Consider the following 25,214-nt stretch of genomic DNA (forward strand, 5'->3'; position numbering starts at 1 on the left):
AAGCTACACAGCAGAAGAAAGTAAAGAGACTGTCATCTCAGAGGTAATAGCACGGAACTTTTCTTAAATTAACTTTCCTACCCGAGCAAGATTCCGCTCGTCAGTTTAACACAGACACATACATCATAATTACCTAAGAAATTTATAATCAGTAAACTTTACTAAGAAAACAAAGTTAAATCCCAACACAATTTTAAGGCCTCTGGCCTATCATTTTCTGCACAGAGTCTGGATAAAGAAATTTTTCTTTCTTTTTTGGGGGCTATTTTAGGGCCCCACCAGCGGCATATGGAGATTCCCAGGCTAGGGGTCAAATCGGAGCCATTGCCCCTGGCCTATGCCACAGCCACTACAAGGCCATATTCTTAGCCCACTGAGCAAGGCCAGGGATCGAACCCACATCCTCATGGATCCTAGTCAGGTTCTTTAACTGCTGAGCCACGAAGGGAACTCCAAGACAAAAATTTTTGATTAAAAGGATATTTCAGAAATGGCATTTTTACGGTATTTGATCTCTACACCAAATTCTTCTAGACACGCCCTCCATTCTTTTCCAATTTTATTTCTCTTAAGTTAAATTCCTTAACTTTTCAAATGTCCTGTCCTAGTAAACTGTATTCTCTCAGATGTTGCACATTTGCTAATCAATTTCAATTACATATATATATACACACACACACACACACCATATATAAATACATTTATAACAAAGATTTGGGGAATCTAAAGTTAAATAAAAATTTAAAACTCATAGTTCCCACTGTGGTGCAGCAGGGTTAAGGATCCAGCATTGTCTCTGCAGCAGCCCAGGTTCAACCCCCGGCCTGGGGCAGTGGGTTAAAGGATCCAGCACTGCCACAGCTGTGGCACTGGTCATAGCTAAGGTTCAGATATGGCCCCTGGCCCGGGAACTTCCATGTGATGCAGGTGCAGCCAAAATAAACAAAACAAAACTCAAGTTTAGATCATTTTTACTAATGATCTAATACTTCAGCAATAACAAAATTATGACAGTAAAAGAGAGAAGTGAATCTCTATGACTATATAATGAATTATATGTCTTACTAAAAGAACTTAAGTAGATGGTAGATACCAAGTCTTTGTTTTTCATATTTTGTCTTTTTAAAAATGTTTTTTCGGGAGTTCCCGTCGTGGCGCAGTGGTTAACGAATCCGACTAGGAACCATGAGGTTGCGGGTTCGGTCCCTGCCCTTGCTTGTGGGTTAACGATCCGGCGTTGCCGTGAGCTGTGGTGTAGGTTGCAGACGCGGCTCGGATCCCGAGTTGCTGTGGCTCTGGCGTAGGCCGGTGGCTACAGCTCCGATTCGACCCCTAGCCTGGGAACCTCCACATGCCGCGGGAGCGGCCCAAGAAATAGCAAAAAAAAAAAAAAAGAAGAAGACTCCACCAAAAATCCATTAGAATAAACATATTCAGTAAAAATGAAGGATACCAAATTAGTACTAAAAAATAAGTTGTGTTTCCATACACTAACAATGAATTACTGGAGAGAAAAAGTAAGAAACCAATCCCATTTACAAGGGTATCACAAAATAAAGCACTTAGTAATAAATCTAATCAAGGAGGTGAAAGAAATTGAAGAAGACAGATATATGGAGGGATATTCTGTGCTCGTGGGTTGGAAGAATTGTTAAAATGTCCATACTACCAAAGTAAGCTACAGATTCAAAGCAATCTCCATCAAAAATTCCAATGTCATTTTTCACAAAAATAGGGAAAAAGTCCTAAAATTCATATAGAACCACAAAAGACCCTGAATAGCCAGAGCAATATTGAAAAAGAAGAACAAAGCTGGAGGCATCAACTTTCTGGTTTCAAACTACAGTAATCAAAACAATATGGTACTAGCATAAAAACAGAGACATGGATCAATGGAACAAAATAGAGAGTCCAGAAATAAACCCATGCATATATGGCCAATTAATATTCTACAAAAGAGCCAAAAACACACAATGAATATAATCTCTTTAATAAATGGTGCTGGGAAAACTGGATAACCACATGGAAGACCCCTATTTTATATCATATAAAAAAATCAACTCAAAATGGGAGTTCCCATCATGGCACAGTGGAAATGAATCCAACTAGGAACCATGAGGTTGAGGGTTTGATCCCTGGCCTTGCTCAGTGGGTTAAGGATCCTGCGTTGCTGTGGCTGTGGTGTAGGCCGGTGGCTACAGCTCAGATTGGACCCCTAGCCTGGGAACTTCCATATGCCGCAGGAGCGGCCCTAGAAAAGGCAAAAAGACACACACACACACACACACAAATCAACTCCAAATGGATTAAAGACTTGAAGATCTGAAATCACCTAACTCCTAGAATTAAAAATAGGGGGTAAGCGCCTTGATACTGGTCTTGGCAATGACTTATCAAAAGCAAAAATAAACAAGTGGGACTACAACAAACTAATAAACTTGCACACAGCAAACGTAACCACCAACAAAACAAAAAGTCAACCTGCAGAATGGGAGAAAATATTTTTGATAAGGTGTTCATATCCAAAATATATGGAGTTCTCATCGTGGCTCAGCAGTTAATGAACCTGACTAGCATCCATGAGGACCCAGGTTAGATCCCTGGCCTTGCCCAGTGGGTTAAGGATCTGACGTTGCCATGAGCTGTGGTGTAGGTCGCAGACACGGCTTGGATCTGCATTGCTGTGGCTGTGGTGTAGGCCGGCAGCTACAGCTCTGGTTCGACCCCTGGCCTGGGAACCTCCATATGTCATGGGTGTGGCCCCAAAAAGACAAAAAAAACAAACAAACAAAGAATGCATACTATTCAAAGAAAAATAAAAATAAATAACCCAATTTAAAAATGAGTAAAGGGGAGTTCCCGTCGTGGCGCAGTGGTTAACGAATCCGACTAGGAACCATGAGGTTGCGGGTTCGGTCCCTACCCTTGCTCAGTGGGTTAACGATCCGGCGTTGCTGTGAGCTGTGGTGTAGGTTGCAGACACGGCTCGGATCCCACGTTGCTGTGGCTCTGGCGTAGGCCGGTGGCTACAGCTCCGATTCAACCCCTAGCCTGGGAACCTCCATATGCCGCGGGAGCGGCCCAAGAAATAGCAACAATAACAACAACAACAAAACAACAAAAAAAAAAAAAAAAAAAAATGAGTAAAGGACCTGAACAGCCCTTTTGCAACACATCCAAATGGCTAACAGATATCTGAAAAGGTGCTCAATATCACTACTCATCAGGGAAATGCAATTTAAAGCCACAATGAGACAGCACCACACCCCTGCTCGAAAAAGACAAGAGATCACCAATGGTGGTGAGGAGTAGAGAAGAGGAGATCATTGCCCTCTGCTGCTCAGAAAGTAAACTGACGAAGGCACCACAAGAAAACCGTACGGAAGTTCCTTTAGAAGTCAAAAGCAGGAGTTCCCCTCCTGGCTCAGTGGTTAGTGAATCCGACTAGGAACCATGAGGTTGCGGGTTCAGTCACTGGCCTTGCTCAGCGGGTTAAGGATCTGGTGTTGCCGTGAGCTGTGGTGTAGGCTGCAGAGGCGGCTCGGATCCCGAGTTGCTGTGGCTGTGGCGTAGGCCAGTGGCTACAGCTCCGATTCGACCCCTAGCCTGGGATCCTCCATATGCCTCAGTGCAGCCCTAGAAAAGACAGAAAGACCAAAAAAACAAAACAAACAAAAAAACTACCAGCACTCCCACTTTGGGGTATATATCCAGAGGAATTTAAATCACTACTCAAGATATCTATACAGGGAGTTCCCGTCGTGGTGCACTGGAAATGAATCCCACTAGTATCCATGAGGATGTAGGTTCGACCCCTGGCTTTGCTCAGTGGGTTAAGAATCTGGCGTTGGTGAGTTCCCGTCGTGGCGCAGTGGTTAACGAATCCGACTAGGAACCATGAGGTTGCGGGTTCGGTCCCTGGCCTTGCTCAGTGGGTTAACGATCCGGCGTTGCCGTGAGCTGTGGTGTAGGTTGCAGATGCGGCTCCGATCCCGAGTTGCTGTGGCTCTGGCGTAGGCTGGCAGCTACAGCTCCAATTCGACCCCTAGCCTGGGAACCTCCATATGCCGCAGCAGCGGCCCAATAAATAGCAAAAAAGACAAAAAAAAAAAAAAAGAATCTGGCGTTGGCGTTGGTCGAGGACACAACTAGGATCTGGTGTGGCTGTGGCTGAGGCTGAGGCGTGAGCCGTCAGCTGCAGCTCCGATTAGACCCCTAGCCTGGGAACTTCCATATGCCGTAAGCGTGGCCCTAAAAAAAACAAACGAACAAAAAAAAAAGTCAAACTCATTACAAGAAAAGAGCTGACTGCCAGGTGCTAGAGAGTGGGGGAAATGGGAAGAGGTTTGCAAAAGGGTACAAATTTCAGTTATAAGATTATACGGTCTGAGAATCTAGTGTATCACATGGTGACTGTAGTTGATAATACAGTGTTGTATAATTAAAATTAACTTGCTAAGAAAGTCGAACTTAAGTTTCCTCAGCAAAAGAAAAAAAAAGGTAAGTATGTGAGTTGAATGTATTAACTTGACTGGGAATCCTTTCGCAATGCATACATATATCAAATCACCACTGTTGACACTTTAAATATAATACAATTTTATTTGTCAATTATATCTCAATAAACTGGGGGGAAATGTTTCCCAAAGTAAAAAAAAAAGCACAATATGAACATAATGTGGTATTACTTTTCTTTCTTTTTTGGCTTTTTAGGGCTGCACCCTTTACACATGGAGGTTCCCAGGCTAGGGGTTGAATTAGAGCTACAGCCGCCAGCCTACATCACAGCCACAGCAATGCAGCATCCAAGCCATGTCTTCGAACCACAACCACAGCTCACAGCAACACCGGATCCTTAATCCACTCAGAGAGGCCAGGGATTGAACCTGCATCCTCACAGATACTAGTCAGATTCGTTTTCACTGAGCCACGACGGGAACTCCTGGTATTACTTTTCAAACACGGGTCTTTCTCAATCATTCCTCTTGTAACTCTCTCAAATTCTATATATTACTATAAAATCTGTCATGGATTAGCGTCATAACAGCTCTATTAACTGTAATAGTACTATGGCAGCCTCTTAAATTTCTTTGTTTCAAAACCAATCCATGTCTAAGCCATACTTAAATGCAAAATGAATACCCTCTTCTACCACTGTTCCTTGCCATTCTCTCTTTCTCAGTTTCATCACTCTCCTCCACCCATTTATGCAGGTTAGACATCTTCCCAGTTTTCTGCTGCCCATACTACATGCCATTCACTGTCTTATTTTTTTAATTCTAACCCCACATTCCCTTACATCCATATTTTCCTGCACGTTTCCTATTGCTACTGTAACACATTACCCACAGATTTTAGTGGCTTAAACAACAGGAACGCACGATATTATAGTTCCAGAGGCCACAAGTCCACTATCAGTCTTGATGGGCTAAAATCAACATGTCACCAGAGCTTTGTCCTTTGATAAAGATCCTTGTATTTACATAAGACCTACAATCCAGGATTATCTCCCCATCTCAAGATCCCCATTTTATTTTTTTTTATTTTTTATGTGTTTGCTTTTTAGGGCCGCACCCATGGCATATGGAGGTTCCCAGGCTAGGGATCCAATTGGAGCTACAGCTGCCAGCCTACATCCACAGCCCCAGCAACATAGGATCTGAACCGTGTCTGCATCCTACATGCAGCTCACAGCAACACGGGGTCCTTAACCCACTGAGCGAGGCCAGGGATTGAACCTGCAACATCATGGTTACGAGTTGGATTCCTTTCTGCTGCACCACCATGGGAACTCCTCCAAATCCCTATTTTAATCCACAAAGTCCCTCTTGCCACAGAAAGCAACACACCCCAGGTCCATATGGACATCTTTGAGGAGGCCATTATTCACATCTTCCTCTTTTCTTCTCAAGGCCACTGTCCTAGTTCAGACCTCAATACCTCTCCTCCAGGTTACCTTATCATCTTAAAAATAACTGATCTCGGAGCTTCTGCTGTGGCACAGTGAGTTAAGAATCTGACTGCAGTGGCTCAAGTCACTGCGGAGGGGCAGATTCAATCCCCAGCCAGGCACAGTGGGTTAAAGGATCCAGCATTGCTGCAGCATAGGTCACAGCTGTGGCTAAGATTCAATCCCTGGCCCAGGAACTTCCAAATGCTGCAGGTTTAAAAAAAAAAAAAAAAAGACAGACAGACAGACATACAGACAACTTGCCTCTTCATATCTAGTCTCTCCTTGCTCCAATTATTTCTAGACACCAGAACCAAACTAACTGTCTGAAAATTTACACATTTTCTTTCTCTTTTTAGTAACTATTCTAAACTTCCACATCTTTCTTCGAGCTCACACCGTTCCCAAAGTCTTTTCTTACTTTACCTCTATTTCACAGGAAAAAGCAAAGGTTACCAGGCATGTTTCCTGCCTGCAACTCTATCCACCTTATATTCCACCTGATCTGACGAGCAGAAGTGTTCCCCTTCCTACCCAAGACCAAGTCCCCTATAATGCTATCAATCCCATAGTTTCTAGATGCCTACCTCAAAAAGAGTGGTCCAGAAAGCAGAAGCAACAGCCTCTTCGAGGAGCTTACCACATAAGCTGTCGCTCAGGCTCCACCCCAAACCCTGTGATTCAACATCTGCATTGTAACAGGACCCCACGAGAGTTTAAGACGATGCTAGCTCCTACGGCTGCTCCATCACCGCATCACCAGCAATTTCAACCCATTGCTGTCCATTCACTATTTCCCCTTAAGAAATAACTAACTCAGGACTCTAAGGTCTTTAAAAGCAGACAGAACAAAAGAAGCAAATAACAGAACCTCGATACTGTACCTGTATCTTTCCTTCCAATCACAGCCAAATTTTCATCCCCCTCATACCCCTCAAACCACTATAATCTGGTTCATACACCCTCACTGAAATCATGGAGGTGGCCAATGACCCAACAAAACATCAAGGAAAACAGCAGTGTCTATGAGGACAATGTTACCTACACCCTTAAAAACACTTTGTAATCATTTCCGCCACTTTTTTTCCTGATTATTTTTTTACTTCTTTGGCCGCTTCTCAGTGCTCTTTAAGGTGCCTCCTCTGCACTACACTCATTCTCCCGAAATTACTTAATTTATACTTACCTCTGGCTTAAATTATCACCTAAGCATTGATTACCCCCAAGTCATCCTTCCCCCTTCCAACCATCCTACATGCACTTCCTCTTCCTCTCCAAACGCACTCCTTTCTCCTTGAATACAACACACCCTATCTTCAGGCAACAGGATCCACTAAAATAGCAGAAATCCAGAGGTCAATCTATATTCCACTTGGTCCCTTTCCTCATATCCAACTGATCTCCAAGTCCTGCCAATTCCGCATCTTAAGCCTCTCTCCAGTTTTCCAGGCTCCTTATGTCCTTAGCTACTATCTCACTTTAGGTCCCTGGCCAAGCCTAAGAGTCTCCTTGCCAGTCTGGCCACCTCGAGTCTCTACTTTCCAATGTACTCTCCATACTGCCTCCCAAATCTTTCAGTTACCCTCTACCAAAGCTCTTCACAGCCTTGCCCTGCTCACAAAGACCTTATCTAGCCATCTCAAAACACAGGAGGTGTTTTGCCTAGACTGCTTCTCTCATGCTCCTCTTTACCTACTTTATCTGCTAAGCAAAGGGATACTTCATATCAAAGCACAATGTCTACCACACCTCTTTAAAGCCTTACTTTATTATGCCAGGTAGTTGGGGATGTTCCTTAAACCATGGTCCTACAACACTTCATTCATATCTCATTAAAGTAATAATTAAGGGGTTCCCATCGTGGCTCAGAGTAAACCAACCTGACTGGTACCGTGAGGATGCAGGTTCCATCCCTGGCCCAGCTCAGTGGGTTAAGGATCCAGCATTGCCGCAAGCTGCGGTGTGGGTTGCAGACGCAGCACAATTGTGCCTGTGGTGTAGGCCGGCAGCCGTAGCTCTGATTCAACCCCTAGCCTGGGAACTTCCATTTGGCGCACCTGCAGCCCTAAAAAATAAAATAACATAATCATCTGTCTTCTCCAACTCAACTGAGATAACTGAATTTCCACAGCGCTGACTAGGCAGACTTGGCAATGGCAGATGCTCAGGAAGTACTCGCAGAATCGAGTACACTGCTGATAGTATTCCTCCAGCACAGAATTCCCCTCCCTTAACTTCGCATCAAGGTGCTACCCGATCTGTCTGGTCTCCACCTAACTTTCCTTGTCAAGTTCTGAGGGGCCTAATACCTCCAGGCCTTTACCCACAGACTGGCCGACTGAGATTATCCTCTTCCCTTGGTCTCCTACTGAAATCCTATTCATCTTCCAAGGTTCTGGCCGGGGAACTTCCACATGTCACAGGCACAGCAAACTAACTTAAAAAGAAGAAGAGAGAAAGGAAAGAAGGAAGGAAGGGAGGAAGGAAAGGAGATGATTCAGTCACCTAAGAAATACAAATGGCCATTTAAGAAATTTAAATGCTCTCCTCTCTCTGGGAACCAGAAAAGGCAATATAAAATGTTGGTAATCGGAGTTCCCGTCGTGGCTCAGTGGTTAACGAATCCGACCAGGAACCATGAGGTTTCGGGTTCGATCCCTGGCCTTGCTCAGTGGGTTAAGGATCCTGTGTTACCGTGAGCTGTGGTATAGGACTCGGCTTGGATCCTGAATTGCTGTGGCTCTGGTGTAGGCTGGCGGCTACAGCTCCGATTTGATCCCTAGCCTGGGAACCTCCATATGCTGCGGGAGCAGCCCAAGAAAATGGCAAAAAGACAATAAAATGTTGGTAATAAATGAACATCAATCAGAATGGCCAAAGTAGAAATTCTGAAACTATCAAATATTCACAAGAATGCAGAGGACACTCAAATTATCAGAGGAAATATAAAGTTGCTATAACTTAAAAGCCTTTTTTAAAAAGGCAAGTTAGTAGTATCTATCAAATGGTTCTGATCTGCAATTTCACCCATAAGAACATATCCTACAAAAACATTGCAAATGTGTCAAAAATTACATAGACAGCCCTTTAAATATATCCTTTGGATGCTTGTTTATAACATCAAAAAATGAAAAAGGGAGCTCCCATTCGTGGCATAGCAGAAATGAATCTGACTAGGAACAATGAGGCTGTGGGTTCAATCCCTGTCCTCGCTCTGAGGGTTAAGGATCCGCGTTGCCATGAGCTGTGGTGTAGGCTGCAGACACGGCTCGGATCTGGTGTTGCTGTGACTCTGGCGTAGGCCTGCAGCGGTAGCTCCGAGTAGACCCCTAGCTGGAAACCTCCATATGCCACAGGTGCGGCCCTAAAAAAGACAAAAAAAACAAAAAAACAAAAAAAAAAGAAAAGAAAAAATATAGCTTAGTGCACAACAATTGATGTTTAAATAAAGCCTGATAAATTTCACTGTGGAATTCTATGTAGCCATTTAGAAAGCTCTTCAAATCATACTGTTAAACAACAACAAACAAAAAATGTAAAAAACATTTATAGCCATAATGACAATATTTACAGGTACATATGTGTGTATGTAAGTATACACACAGAAAAAGGATACACACCACTCAGCACACACACGTGGTTACGTATTTGGAAGGGAGTGGGGCTGAAAAGGAACAAAGGTTTGCTTTCATATCCTGCTAGGCCTCTGTACTGTTTTCAAGCATTTCATTCATTTTGAGTATCAGGAGAGTGTAGGTTAAGAACAGTCACACAGGACTTCCTGTCGTGGCTCAGTGGTTAGCGAACCTGACTGATATCCCTGAGGATATCCTGATATCCCTGCTCAGTGGGTTACGGATCTGGCGTTGCCGTGATGCTTAAGAGACACTAAGATCAAAAAGAACTTCATGGGGAGTTCCCGCCGAGGCGCAGTGGTTAACGAATCCGACTAGGAACCATGAGGTTGCGGGTTCGGTCCCTGCCCTTGCTCAGTGGGTTGAGGATCCAGCGTTGCCGTGAGCTGTGGTGTAGGTGGCAGACGCGGCTCGGATCCTGCGTTGCTGTGGCTCTGGCGTAGGCCGGTGGCTACAGCTCCGATTTGACCCCTAGCCTGGGAACCTCCATATGCTGCGGGAGCGGCCCAAAGAAATAGCAAAAAAGCCAAAAAAAAAAAAAAAAAAAAAAAAGAACTTCATGGGGAGTCCCCATCCTGGCTCAGTGGAAACAGACCTGACTAGCTTCGTGAGGATGTGGGTTTGGTCCCTGGCCTCACTCAGTGGGTTAAGGATCCGGTGCTGCGGTGAGCTGTGGTGTAGGACTCGGCTCGGATCTGGCGTTGCTGTGGCTGTGGTGTAGGCCGGCGGCTACAGCTCCGATTCGACCCCTAGCCTGGGAACCTCCACATGCCTGGGTGCGGCCCTAAAAAGACAAAAAAAAAGAACTTCATGGAACTTAAAATCTAGCGGCTGAAACAAAAACAAACTATTACGGAAAATCTCATCAAACCATGCAAGCCAAAAGTGGGCTAAGTCAAAGCACCCGGGGGGGAAAAAGGCATATACAGAATTCCATACCTAGCAAAAATATCGTTCACAATGAGGCTTTTTTAGACAAACAAAACGCAGACCTGCATTAAAAGAAAAGTTCAGGAGTTCCCGTTGTGGCTCAGTGGTAACAAACGTGACTAGTCTTCATGGGGATGTGCGTTTGGTCCCTGGCCTCGCTCAGTGGGTTAAGGATCCAGCGTTGCTGTGGCTGTGGTGTAAGGCCAAAGACACAGCTCGGATCCCAAGTTGCTATGGCTGTGATGTAGGCTGGCAGCTACAGCTCCGATTCGACCCCTAGCCTGGGAATCTCCATATGCCACAGGTGCAGTCCTAAAAAGACCAAAAAAAAAAAAAAAAAGAAAAAAGAAAAAAAAAGAAAAAGAAGAAAGTCCAAAGGCATTCCTTTGGCTAGAGAAAAATATTACATCAAAATTTAGGTCTACACAAAGGAATGAGATGTTTGAAAAAGTATATATAAAAATAGGTATGTGACTTTTCTCATTTGTTAAATTTCATGTCTATGTATAACATATGTAATTTATACATATGTAAAAATAAAACGTGACAAGAACAGTACAAAAAATGAGACGAAAATGTTACATATGAAGGTAAACTGTGATAAATTAAAGATATATATTACCAAACCAAGGATATATAGCACAGAGAACTGTACTCAATATCCTATAATAACCTATAATGAAAAAGAATATGGGAGTTCCCATTGTGGCTCAGCGGAAACGAATCTGACTAGCATCCACGAGGACGCAGGTTCGATCCCTGGCCTTGCTCAGTGGGTTAAGGATCTGGCATTGCTGTGAACTGTGGTGCAAGTCACAGAGGGGGCTCAGATCCTGCATTGCTGTGGCTGTGGTGTAGGCCAGCAGCTACAGCTCTGATTCGACCCCTAGCCTGGGAACCTCCATGTGCCGAAAGTGATGCCCTAAAAAGCCAAAAAAAAAAAAAAAAAAAAAAAAAAAAAAAAAAAAAAAAAAAAAAAAAAAAAAAAAAAAAAAAAAAAAAAAAAAAAAAAAAAGGGAATATGAAATACGTGTGTGTGTGTGTGTGTGTGTGTGTGTAACTGAATCCCTTTGCTATACACCAGAAACTAACAACACTGCAAATCGACTATACTTCAATTTCTAAAAAAATTAAGTAAAAAAAAAAAAAAACAAGGAGTAAGTCTGTTATCGTGAGTTAGCCAAAGTTTGGAGGGCTGGAGGCAAGGGTGGAAGAACGCAAATCATAAAAGAAAAATTTGCCAAATGGAATTTCGTCAAAATATAAAATTTGCTCTTTAAAATTACTGTTAAGGAAAGATGAGCCAGATTGAGAAAAACATTTGTAAAACATGTATCTAATAGCATTTGCATCCAGAATATGTACAGAACTTATACAACTCAATTAAGACAAACAGCCCAATTCATAAAGTATATGGACTAAACATTTTGAGACCCTTCACAAAAGATGTGAAGAGCAAACAAGCATACAGAAAGATGCTCAACATGATTAGTCATTAGGCAACTGCAAATAAAACCACAATATGCCAATATATATCTACTAGAAAGGCTAAAATCAAAGACTGACAAAAACTGAAGTCTCAGTGAGCATGTGAAGTAACTAGAATACTCACATACTGCTGACTAGAATGCAAAACGTACAGCCATTTTGGAAACAGGCTGGCATTTTTCTTATAAAGTCACTTAACCATATAGCAGAGTCCCACTCCCAGTCTGTTTAAGTAATAAAAACAAAAGACCTATGTTCATATGTCCTCAGAACCTTTGTTCATAACTGTACAAACCAGAAGCACTTCACTGCTTATCAATTGGGTAATGGGATAAGCAAATCATGGTATATCCATGAGTGAATATTACTCAGCAATAGAAAAGAACAAACCACTTGAACTTGCATGAAAATCAACGAATCTCAAAAGTAGGCTGTGTGAAAGCCAGACATCAAGGATTACATACTATGTAATTCCATTTTTGACACCAAGAAAGGTACAACTAATATGACAGAAAGTAAATTAGTGGTTGCCAAGGACCACAGGTATAACTAGGGGACAGACTGCAAAGGGGCAGAGGAAATTTTGGGGGCAATAGGAATGTTCCAGTTATCATGATGGTGACGATGGTTACACGAATATATCTACTTGTCAAAATCTATTTAACTGTACACTTAAAATTGGTGAATTATACTATATATAAAACCATACTTCAATAAAACTGATTTTTTTTAATGAGCAAATGAAACATGTCCAATACCTAGAAGAGTATAAAAAAACAACTCTCATCAACTGACAAGGGATTAATCTCCAAGATTTATAAACACCTTCTGCAGCTCAATACCAAAAAAACAACCCAATCAAAAAATGGGCAGAAGATCTCAACAGATAATTCTCCAAAGACACACGATGGCCAAAAAACACATGAAAAGATGTTCAACATCACTCATCATCAGAGAAATGCAAATCAAAACCACTCTGAGGTACCACCTCACACCAGCCAGAATAGCCTTCATCAAAAAGTCTACAAACGGAGTTCCCGTCGTGGCGCAGTGGTTAACGAATCCGACTAGGAACCATGAGGTTGCGGATTCGGTCCCTGCCCTTGCTCAGTGGGTTAACGATCCGGCGTTGCCGTGAGCTGTGGTGTAGGTTGCAGACGCAGCTCAGATCCCACGTTGCTGTGGCCCTGGCGTAGGCCAGTGGCCACAGCTCCGATTCAACCCCTAACCTGGGAACCTCCATATGCCGCAGGAGCAGCCCAAAGAAATAGCAAAAAGACAAAAAAAAAAAAAAAGTCTACAAACAATAAGTGCTGGAGAGGGTGTGGAGAAAAGGGAACCCTATTATACTGTGGGTGGGACCGTAAATTGGTGCAACCACTGTGGAAAACAGTATGGAGATGCCTCAGAAAACTAAACATAGAACTACCATATGACCCAGCAATCCCACTCCTGGCCATCTATCCAGAGAAAACCATGACTTGCAAAGACACATGTACTCCAATATTCACTGCAGTACCATATACAATAGCCAAGACATGGAAACAACCTAAATGCCCATCGACAGAGGAGTGGATAAAGAAGAGGTGGTACATATACACAATGGAATATTACTCAGCCATTAAAAGGAATGAAATACCAGCATTTTTAGCAACATGGATGGACCTAGAAATTATCATGCTAAGTGAAGGCAGCCATACAATGAGACACCAACATCAAATGCTATCACTTACATGTGGAATCTGAAAAAAGGACACAACAAACTGCTTGGCAGAACAGATACTGACTCACAGACTTTGAAAAACTTATGGTTTCCAAATGAGACAGGCTGGGGGGTGGGGGGATGGGCTGGGGGTTTGGGATGGAAATACTATAAAATTGGGTTGCGATGATCATTGTACAACTATAAATGTAATAAATTCATTGAGTAAAAAAAAACTCTTTAATTGTTGCAGGCTTAGATGTAATAACTATTCATAAAAGTGATCTTGGGGCAAAGAGCATTAAGAGAAATGACTTGGGGATGAGATTAATGAAGGCTTCATAGATAAGATGACATCTGAACTACAGTGGAAGAATGGACAAGCAGGATTGGCCAACTGAGGGTATGGCATCAACTAAGACACAAGGGGCTTATAATTACATGTTTTTAAAACAGTAAGGAGTCTAGTTTTTATTGTTATCACAATACACAGTAAAAAATAAGGGTATTTGGGGTCAGTCTAGGATGGAGAATCTTAAATGCCCAGTTCAAGAATTTGTAAACATGTTTTACAGAAAATTGACAGACTCAAAGTGGTCTCTTAGGATTAATTTGAATGCAGAAAACAGGACAGGCTCGAAGAGGAAAAGCCCAAAAGCAAGCAGAATCAACAAAAGGGACATAAGCTAAGGAATTTCAAACTAAGTAAGTGTAGACTAAAGACTGTATTAAAGAAGCAATTAGAAATTAGAACTGGGGAGGGAGAAGAGCTAAGTATCACCAAGGTTTTGGCATTGGATGCTTGGGAGAAATTACTGTCACTTAAAACACATGTGCACACACTAATCAAAAACTTCTCGGAGTTCCCGTCGTGGCGCAGTGGTTAACGAATCCCACTAGGAACCATGAGGTTGCGGGTTCGATCCCTGGCCTTGCTCAGTGGGTTAAGGATCCGGCGTTGCCGTGAGCTGTGGTGTAGGTTGCAGATGCAGCTCGGATCCCCGCATTGCTGTGGTTCTGGCGCATTGCTGTGGTTCTGGCGTAGGCTGGTGGCTACAGCTCCGATTCAACCCCTAGCCTGGGAACCTCCATATGCCGCAGGAAGTGGCCCTGGAAAAGACAAAAAAAAAAACAAAAAACAAAAAACAAAAAAAACCACTTCTTACAACAAAACATCACATAAACAAAATCAAAAGACTCACAAAAATACTAATACAACAAGAAAGTTAATTATCTCTAACACACAAAGAGCGCTTATAAATTAGAAAAACAACAAAGTAATGAATCAAGAAATTAGAACATCCAATATGAACAAAAATAAGGCAGGCTTATTAAAGAAATGCAAATGAAAATAATAACAATATTTGACAACTTCAAGTGACAAAGTGGGACTAAAGAAATAGGCACTCACACTGTTGGGAAATACAGGTTGGTTCTAAAGTGTTCTGAAGGGCACTGCGATGGTTATCAAAATTATAACCATGCATACCATACCATTTCTGACCCCAAAAGTTTTATCCCTAAGAAGTTCAATCTAGAGGAGATGGTGGATAAATGCACACAAAAAATTCTGCAATAGATGCATACACACAGCAAGAAACAAAAACTAAAAAAATTAAGAATCTAGCAAAAAGCACTTGGCAAAACAAGTTATGGTGCATCCACACAACAGAATACTAGAAGCCAATATAGAGAATATGCTGTGGAGCACAGTGCACAAAATAGCATCGTAGTATGTTCCCATTTATGTAAACTCTCATGCTTTTACGCATATACATGCATAGCGGTCTAGAACAATGTTCACCCACACGTCATGGGATAATCATCTCAGGTAGCTGGATTCAGGGGGACTTCTCACCTCTTACCCTTTTCTGTACTAACAAAATTTCTACCATGAGCCTCTTATCTTTGTAAATATGTGAAAAAGAGCGAAGAGCAGTATCAGAAAAAGAAATGACCCCAAGAGAGGTGAAATAATTTAATGCTGGAGAAATTAAGATTGAAGTGTCAATAAAACACCTCAGTGAAAGTATCCCTATGCAAAGTGAAAATGCAGAAACAGAAAAGAGGGGAGGCATGCAACCCATTAACTGCTTTCAATTTTCAGTTCCTCTCACTACCTGTTTCATTTCCATTTTATGTAAATTACAGTTTTTAACCTAGACTTATACTCTAATGTACATTTTATTTTCCAAATAGCTTAAGAACACTAGATTCTCCCACAATTTACAGGTGCAGAAATTCAAGGAACAAGAATCATGCAAATAAGTGACATCTGACTCTAGCTTTTGACACTTTTGCTTCCAACACCCACTTTAAAGTTTACAAATATCTACACATGAAACGAAGCCAACCAAAACCAAAAATAACAACAAAAACTTCAGTGATAATCATTGAAAATGTATAGAACAAAAAATTTTAAAAACCTAAAATATGAACATTAAGCAACATTAGTTTTCAACTGGCTTTTCAGAAATAACTATAATTTTTCAGTTAGGAAATAAAAGCTTGACACAGTCTGCTCAGAAAATTTTCACCAAGAAAAACAGATCATGTATCTTGATCATACAACAGAGTACAAATATAAACACTAAGCCTCAATTTATTCTATTCACACTGGAAGTGACTCCCAGCATCCTTGACTCATTCCAGTAAAGGAGACGCTAGAAGGGGGAGGTTCTTAAATTCTCTCCTTATAAATTAAAACAATTACTTCCCCCAACCTAGAGTATATGTGAACCAAAATACCAAGTAAGTTTAAAGACACATCTGGCATCTGTGCAAAAGTTGGTTTGCATTAATCTGAGGAGAAAAATACTTAAATTAATTCAACCACTAATAAATACACTTTGGAATCTGTCCTCTAGGAGCTTACAATCTAGTAAGAAAAACAGAAATGTGGTCAGCCAAACAATTAGAATATTAAACAGAATTTTTAAAAGCTCTATAGCAAAGTGCTGTAGGAATATAAGAAAACGAATTAACTTTTTCTACACGAATGGAGAAAGGTCTCAAGAGGGTGGAATATAACCTAGGTTTTGAATGCAAAGCTGGAGGCAAGGAAGAGAAAAAAAGGCCTTTCAAGCTAAGAGAACAGCAAAAGTAAAAATGTAGAGAAATGTAAGTGCCTCTAAAAATAGAATTCTGATAGAATGGGGCCAGATCATAAAAGGCATTACCTGATAATGCCTTAGAAAGTTTGGGCTTAATTTTATACAATGTATGTGACATAATCTAACCAAAATTTTCAGAAAAATCTTCTGATAAAGAATGAATTGGGAAGAAAAGAATGGATGAACAGAGAAGAAAAGAGTAACAGGAAGTCTGACTACAAATGAGGACCTGAACCAGTGCTGGAAATGGAAGGAGGATAAACGTTAGGGCTAGAACCAAAATGGGATAGGGAAGGAATATACGGCAGGCAAGTTTTGGTCAGGAAAGAACAAAACACAAGGCCATCTTGGAAATGAAGGGATGATTACACGTTTGAAGACTTCAGACAGTCTGCCATGCCTTCGGAGTGTTTCTGCATTTATTCTACTATCCTATTTTTTTTTTTTAACACTTTTCAAAAGCATTTTTTGGGGGGGTGTCTTTTTTCCTTTTACTAGGGCCGCACCCGCAGCATATGGAGGTTCCCCGGCTGGGGGTCTAACCGGGGCTGTAGCCGCCGGCCTACGCCACAGCTCACGGCAACACCAGATCCTTAACCCACTGAGCAAGGCCAGGGATCGAACCCGCAACCTCATGGTTCCCAGTCGGGATTCGTTAACCACTGTGCCAGGACGGGAACTCCCTAAAAGCATTTTAAGAATTCGATTTATCTAAGGATATTCATGACTTATTTTAGTAAGAACAGATCAAACAGCAGTATTTTGTGATAACTTTTTAAAAATTCTGGAATGTCTTCGTTTCATAGATTTCTGAACACAGTTCTTAGGACAAAATACTAAATAATCCGTGACAAAAGCATCCCGTATCATATGCAAGTGAACACTAATAAAGTCATTTAAATTTCCATCGAAGGTGTGCCCATCTTTAGATTCGCAAGGTCTCAATGTGAGTCCACAGTAGAGGCTTCCGCTGCTTCTTAAGGGAACAGAACTTGCTCAGAGGCAGACCAGGGCATCCCGACATCCCGAGGCAAGACAACGGTCAATACCTGAGTGTAGTTAATGTCTTCACGGATGTTTTTAGTCTCCTATTCATAAAACTTACAAATTAAAAGAAAAAATCTTTAGAAGAATTAGGGGTGTTTTTTGGTTTTGGGGGGTTGTTTGGTTTTCAGGGCTGCATGGGGACATACGAAAGTTCCCAGGCTAGGCGTCAAACTGGAGCTGCAGCTGCCAGCCTACACTGCAGCCACAGGAAAGTGGGATCCAGGCTGTATCTTCCATCGACACTGAAACTCAAGACAACACTGGATCCTAAACCCACTGATCTGATCGAGGCCAGGGATCGAACCCGAGTCCTCATGTATACTAGTACATGAGGTCGTTACCACCGAGCCACAATGGGAAATCCTAGAGTTTTAGAGAAATCTTCAAAATGCTGCACAGATGTCCAGGAAACAGAAATTACTGTATAACTACACAAAGAGAAGGTGAATTTTATCAAAACACATCATTCAGTGAGGTGGCCCGCTCCCTTGAACCTCATGTGAGATTTACTACAGCACAACATCAAGAGCTAGTGCTTCTTAATCAACCCCAGGTTTGACTCCAAGCTGACATCGGAACAAATCACTTAACTTTTTAGCTTACATTTTCCAATCTATCAATAAGAATGTTCTAACCATAACATGAGTTTTGGGGGTCAAAGTATGTTCAGAACTTATCAATGCCTGGAACTCAGTAAAACCAAATGTCAGTCTCACTCCCTCTCATTCCGAACAGCCCCTCTCTTCAGTCCAAACGCACACTTGTTATAAGGCCAACAGTCAAGTAGTAAAGAAAATACAGTAACCAGGTTATTATGCAGGGAAGAGGTAAAGCTAAGAAAGGACTTGACGTGAGCAGCAGAGGGCTGGCGAATCAGATGAAGGCAAAGGGCAGGTTGTGAAGTAGAAGTCAATAGAACAGAGAGGATTTACTCTAGGAACTAACAGAAAAAATCTTCTTTCCAGTTTCAGTACAATTTGGAATGTGTATGCATTCCCTTATAAATATCTGTACTGACAATTCATTAACACATAAGCTCCATGTGGGCTGGAAAAAGGTCATTCTGCAGAGTTCCCATTGTAGCTCAGTGGTAACAAACCCGACTAGTGTCTGCGATGACTTGGGTTTGATCCCTGGCCTCACTCAGTGGCTTAAGGATCCTGCAGCTTGGATCTGGTGTTGCTGTGGCTGTGATATAGGCCAGCAGCTACAGCTCCAATCTGACCCCTAGCCTGGGAACTTCCATATCCCTCAGGTGTGACCCTAAAAAGACCAAAAAAAAAAAGATCATGCTGCTATTCCCTACAGCAAAACACATGGTCTCTATTAAATACGGTCCCTATTAAATACTTATATATCCAGGCCTACGCTATTTCATACGCTCCGTGTGTATTCCTTTAGCCATTCAATAATTAGGTACTTGTACCAGATACTATGCTGAGCACTTAGAACGAATACAAGGGTAAGCAACACAGGCCCATTGCCTTCACCGAGCTCACAACCCTACAATCTATTCATAAACAACATGGGGCCACCTACTACAATTACTTAAATACAACTTTTTACATTAGGCTGGACAAGAGTTTAATTAACTGCTCCAAAACAGTAATAAAACATCTGCTATACTTAAAAATTGAGTTCTTCAATTAATTATTTTAACTATAAATTCCAGGCGCCATAGTTTAAGCAGGGCGTTTGACACACTAGGTATAATATAATGTGAAATCTAAAAACTGTATGAAAAATGAGTTTTTTGGCCCAGAGAGGAAAATACTCAGAAGACACATCAATTGTCTTTACGTGGTAAAGAGGTAGCATACAGGTTTGTTCTGTACCATTCCAAAAAGTTAAACTTGAAGCAATTGCTTAAAGTTAACATGGAGGCAGATTTCTGTTTCAACATGAAGAATTCTAACAATTCAAGTCATTCAACAAAAATTTCACCATGTTACATTTCTGTAATAATCTATAATATTTTTATACAAAACACAGATTTTCATCTCATCTTTGGAATTTACAAAAACAAACAAACAAAAAAAAACACCCAAGTAATTCTCTGTAACAGTTCAGGCAACTGTCTCCCAGGGTTTTGCTAAGACACTGGGCGAACCTACAGGTCCCAAGTCTAATGGAATAGGCTGTCTCAAAGTTTCCCACCTCTAGATTTATACAGGCACACAACCAAAAGGCCAGCTGTCAAGAATGTTGACCAAAATATTCTGAAGCTTCCTCCGAATCCAACCACTCAGAAATACTGGTGGTCAATATAAACGCCCTGAAGAGATTCAGTAATAAACGGTCCACTGGAACGCAAGCCTCGTTCATTCCCGTATTCCAGTCCCTGCAAGAGTGTCTGGCATATAATATATGCTCAATAAATATTTACTAAATACAAGCAATCCTCAACAAACATACTCCTGTTCCGTAATAACTACAAAACACACAGCACTATTAGATAATAAAGGGCCATGCTAAAGCGTCCAGCAACTAAAACGCCTGATAAACACAAAATCCATTCTTAACATCACATCGTACACTAAAAATTGCTATCTAAAGTGCTGAAACTTAACCTAATCAGTTTCCAAAAACAAATTCAACTGCAAAAGAAAAAAGCAAATCTTTTGGCATTAAATTAAAATATAAACTCCTGCAAGATACAGAAGCTAGACTTAGTGAAATCACTTTTTAACACTGATATCTTTGGCTAAGGCATCAACTAGCATTGTAAGTTTTCTTGAACCCTGCAAGAAGGAAGATTTATACAGCTGTTTTGGATTAAAGACAAACACACAGATCTCTACTTGCATCGCATCTTTACAAACATTTACCAGGCTGGTGCTTCGAGGAGACCTAATTTTATAGGTACACAGACAGTATTGAGATTTGGCAGAACTCGTACTTAGCGATAGATACACAGCAGTTGCTTGGCATTACTGAAAACTAAGACCAAGAGGACAAAAACGGGTACAAAAAACATTTGGTCAATACCCTAAATTTTAACACCTAGAAGGTCTATACATCTCACGGAACATCAGGATCTGCAAAATACTCACAAGTTACTTTTAATTCATTGTCCCTAATAGATAAATATACACCAATGCACACACTTTTTCTGGAGAAAGCATTATATAACAAGGCATCACAGCTACATAAAGATTTACTCCAATTCCACTAGATTAAATTATACCTTTCAACGACGTTTGGAAAAAAAAATCCTGCTATTTAAAGGTCTAGTTAACTTCAAAGTAAGTGTAAATAGTCATTTAAAGTAGTAACTAACTAGTGTAAGTAGTATAACAGTGTAAGAAATGTCCAGTTCCAGGCCGCTCACTCGGTCGCTACACAGGAAACACCAACTAGATTACATTTACCACGTTATTAGCAACTGAGCGTCATCACAAACGAACACAGAAGCCACCTGGCCTTCTTGTTTGTTTGTTTAAATCACGACTTTTACAGAGCAGGTGACAAAAAACTATTTCACACAAGAAAATCATAAAATGAGTATCTTCTCTCCAGAACTCAGAACTACAAGCTTCCACGTAAACTTCTGCACATATTCAAAGAAGGACCTTCCAGAAAGGCTGCTTTTCCCACCGCTGCATTAATCATAGGAAACACTTGCAATCCGCATCTGACTCCGACGTCGGCACCGGATGCCGACTCTCTCCGTACGATATTTGGTCCCCACGCTGCAACCATCCAGGCTCAAGTCTCCGGCAGCGGAACCTCCTCTGAGAGCTTTCGAGAGCACGAGTCAAGCCACCCCCAGGTCTACCCCAAGCAGCCGCCCCGGGAGAGCAAGGGGCAGCTCGGAGACGCCCGCCGACGGACTCCCGCGACGAGCCGAAAGCGCTCCCCCTCCCTCGCAACCCTGCCCGCCCGAGCAACGCGGCAAACTTTGCGGGACCTGTTGCTTTGTCCCTCCAACCCCGACCAGGGGTCCCGGGCGCGCGGAAACGCCCCTGCCCAGCGAGCGCCCCGGCCGCGGTGGGGCTTCCCGGCCGCGCGGGCGGACGGGCGTTTGGCCGAGCCTCGCCCCTCGCCCGCGGCCCCTGGGGACCCGGCCAGCCCAGCCCAAGCCCGCCGGCCGCGACGCCGCACTCACCTGATCACGGGGCTGTAGGGGCTCCGGGAGCGGCGCCAGCTGCTGCTGCTGTAGGGGCTGGGGGACACGTCGCCGCCCCGCTCGTAGGAGCTGTGGCGGCTGTAGCTGGGGGAGCGGCGGCGGCTGTAGGGGCTCGGGGAGCGGGGCAGCCGCCGAGAGTAGGGGCTGCTGCCCCCTCCGGCCGGGCTGGGGGACTTGCGGCTCCGCAGGCTCTGCGAGGCCCTGTGGGACACCGGGCTGTCGTCCCGGCCTCCCAGCGGGCTCAGGGACCGCTGCCGCCGCCGGTAGGCCTTGGGCTCGGTCTTGTCCTCGCGGTAGGCCTTGGGCGGCTCCTTGTAGGCCGAGGGCGGCTCCTTGGACGACTTAGTCCGGCTGCGATGGGCCTTCAGGTCTCGGTCCTTGCGGCTGCTGCTGCTGCTGGACGTGGCCGAGGCGCTTTTCCGGCGGCCGCCGCTGCTGCTGCTGCTGCCGCTCTTGCCGGCCTCGGCCCGCTCCTCGCCGCCGTGGCCGTGGCGGCTGCGGGACTTGGAGGCCTCGCCGCCGCCCCGCTGCCCGTCCCGCCGCCGGTGCTCGCGGTGGCGCTCCTTGCTGCGGCCGCTGCTGCTGCGGCGGTCCCGGCGGGGCCTGCGCTCCGACCCCTCCCCGCGCCTCTGGGTGCCGGAGGAGGAGGCCGGACTGCCGCCGCTGCCCCCGGTTCCCCCGGCAGCCGTCGCCGCCGTTGCCGCGCTGGCCCCCCCCAGCAGCAGCCCCTGCTCGGACTGGGAGCTCACATCCTCGTACTCCACCAGCGGGGTCACACCCCCGCCGCTACTCGCACCGCCACCGCCGTCCTGCTGCGGCTGGGGCAGCGAGAAGACCCGACGCTTCTCCGCCTCCTGCCCGGCGCGGGGCCCGCGGCGCCGCTTCTGCCGCCCTCCTGCGCGCCTCTTGCCTCTCGCCAGCCGCTTGACCTCCAGAGGGGGGCCCGGGCTGAAGCAAGAGGAGGAGGCCGCGGCGGCGGCGGCTGCGGCGGCGGCCGTGCCGGGAGCAGCCAGGAAGAGCAGAGGCGGCGGGGGCGGCGGCGGTTGCAGGAGCTGCGGCTGCAGGAGCGGCAACAGCAGCGGCGGCTGCTGAGGGGACAGGAATCGCCTCCGCTTGCGGCGTTCCTCCAACTTCTTCTCCGCCCAGCTCAAGCCCCCGCCTCCCCCCAGCGCCGTGTCCGAGCTGCTCGGCATCGCCTAGGGCCCGCCGCAGAGCGCGGCGCGGGTGCGGCCTCCTCGCGGGTCAGATCCTGGCCATCTCCCCCGCCGGAAACGGGAACGGCGGCGGAGGGACACCGAGCACCGGGGCGGGCCGGCAGACGCGCCACGATAATCCGGGTCGGGACTCCGGTCCCCGGGCTCCAGGTCGCGGTGGGGTACGCAGCGGCCTCCGGGCCCGCGGGAAGCCGGAATCCGGGCGGAGGAGCTCCCGATCGTGCTCGCCGTCCTACCCTCCGCAGCAAAAACCCCGGCGGCGCCGGGCGCCGACCCGCGGGGGAGTCCGGAGTCCTCCAAGTGCCCCCGGGGTGGGGGAGCGGCCTCGGCCGCGCTCTCGGCTCGGGCAGCGCAACGCGGAAGTACCACCTTCGTCGCCGCTTCACTCCATCGCGCCCTGACGTCGGGTGCGAGTTCAGGGGAGGGAGTGGGCGAGACAACAACACGCCTCCGCCGCCTCCCCCTCCTCCTCCGCGTCGACGTCGTCCTCCTGTGGCGGCGGCGACACACGGCGGGCGCCTCGGAAGTGGCCTGGGCCTGACAACAACTCCCGGCCTAGGGCCTCGCGCACTCGGCGGCCCGCAGGGACGGGCGGCGGGGCGGGGCGAGGCGGGGGCGACCCGGCTGCGGCTCGCGGCTGGGGCGGCGAGTGTGCGGGGCTGGGCGGGGGGCTGTTTCCGGGGAGAAGGGGGCGGGGGGGCGTTTCTGAGTCTGGAGCGGTGGGTTTGGGCCCTGACTTTCTTCCTTCGCCACCGCCGGCAGAGGTGGCGGTGCTGCCCCTTTTCTCCGCTCCCCCCCCCTCCACGAGGAGGCTCCGGGTGTGCGCGGCCGGGCCCGGCTTGCTCCTCCCCTTCCCTCTCCGCTCCTCGTCAGGAGGAGGGAGGGTGCTGGGACTCGCTGGTTGGGCCCTAACCTCCACAACCCCTCCTTCTCGCCTCGCTCTTTCGGCCTTTCCCCCCCTCGGCCCTGACGCAAGGCCGGGGGCGCGCGCGCACGTCGCGCTCCGAGAAAACCAAAGGTGAGTGGCGTCAGGGGCAAAGGAGGCGGGAACAAAGTTGCCGCGCACCGGCGTGCTCGCTCCCGCCAAGCGACGGGGGTTCTGACCGGAAGTGACGTACTGGAGAGCGCTCCACTTCCGGCGAGGGTGGGACTCTGTGTGAAGAAGGGTTAAAGAAAGGAGAGGATGCGTGCGCCGCCCACTGCTGTCGCTGGAGCGTCTCGCAGTGATGGCACGCGGGTCGTGCCTGTTGCTTGCGTCCAGCGCGCCGTGCCGGCCCCGGATCTCCGCAGGCACCGCACCGCCTGCCTGTCGAAAGGTCACGGCTGGAGAAAGAATCTGGAGACTGAGGAGTAATGCCTTTAATGGCCTTCTGGGCTGGGTATTCACCACAGCGTCCACCCTCAGCCAAGCCCGGGGGTTGGAACAGCTGCCAGAGGGAAAGAGAGCACCCCGTAAAAGAGGGCGGAGGTGGCGTCAGCTTAAACTACCCGGTACACCCAGGTTCCAGGCCCCGTCTTAACCTAAAAACACAGAAATCACAGTCTGGAGCTTTCATAACCACTCAAGAGTGTAGAAAGTTATAGTAACACGAGGAATGATGCAACGTTAGAAGGGAGTACAGAAACCCCCAGAATTATTACCGGCGGCCTTGAAGTCAAAACGTCTTCCTCAAGTGAGAAATGCCCTCTTGGCACTTCACCCACTTTCACCTTAGCTAAACCTTGGGGCTGCAAAGTATAACCATTTGGTGACCTCACGTCTCATTGCTGGCATTACCAGGTATGCCTTTCAGTTACAGACTGGGCTTTGGGAACAATTAGGTTGAAACTGAAGTGGCTCCTTTGAGTTTTTAGTATGGTTGCGAAGGAAAGCTGAGCAGTGCTGCATGACCCTTTTCGAGTTTGTTAGGTCTGCTCAGTTGGTTCTTGCTTCTTAAATACTTAGTACCCATCCGTCATTCCTGCCTTAAGATAACTAATTGTAATTGACTTGATATCCACTAATA

General features: G+C 45.4%; 1 protein-coding gene across 1 annotated transcript in view; it reads right to left on the reverse strand.

The window, feature by feature from the left end:
• Window positions 1-23,308, reverse strand: part of CDK13 (cyclin dependent kinase 13) — a 119,750-nt gene extending 96,442 nt beyond the window's left edge. Inside the window, 1 exon segment of the mRNA XM_021078845.1 lies at window positions 21,974-23,308. Within this exon segment, the coding sequence (XP_020934504.1) occupies window positions 21,974-23,187 (1,214 nt within the window). The 5' untranslated portion in view covers window positions 23,188-23,308.

Source organism: Sus scrofa, chromosome 18, assembly GCF_000003025.6.
Source record: "Sus scrofa isolate TJ Tabasco breed Duroc chromosome 18, Sscrofa11.1, whole genome shotgun sequence".
NCBI classification, from domain to species: domain Eukaryota; kingdom Metazoa; phylum Chordata; class Mammalia; order Artiodactyla; family Suidae; genus Sus; species Sus scrofa.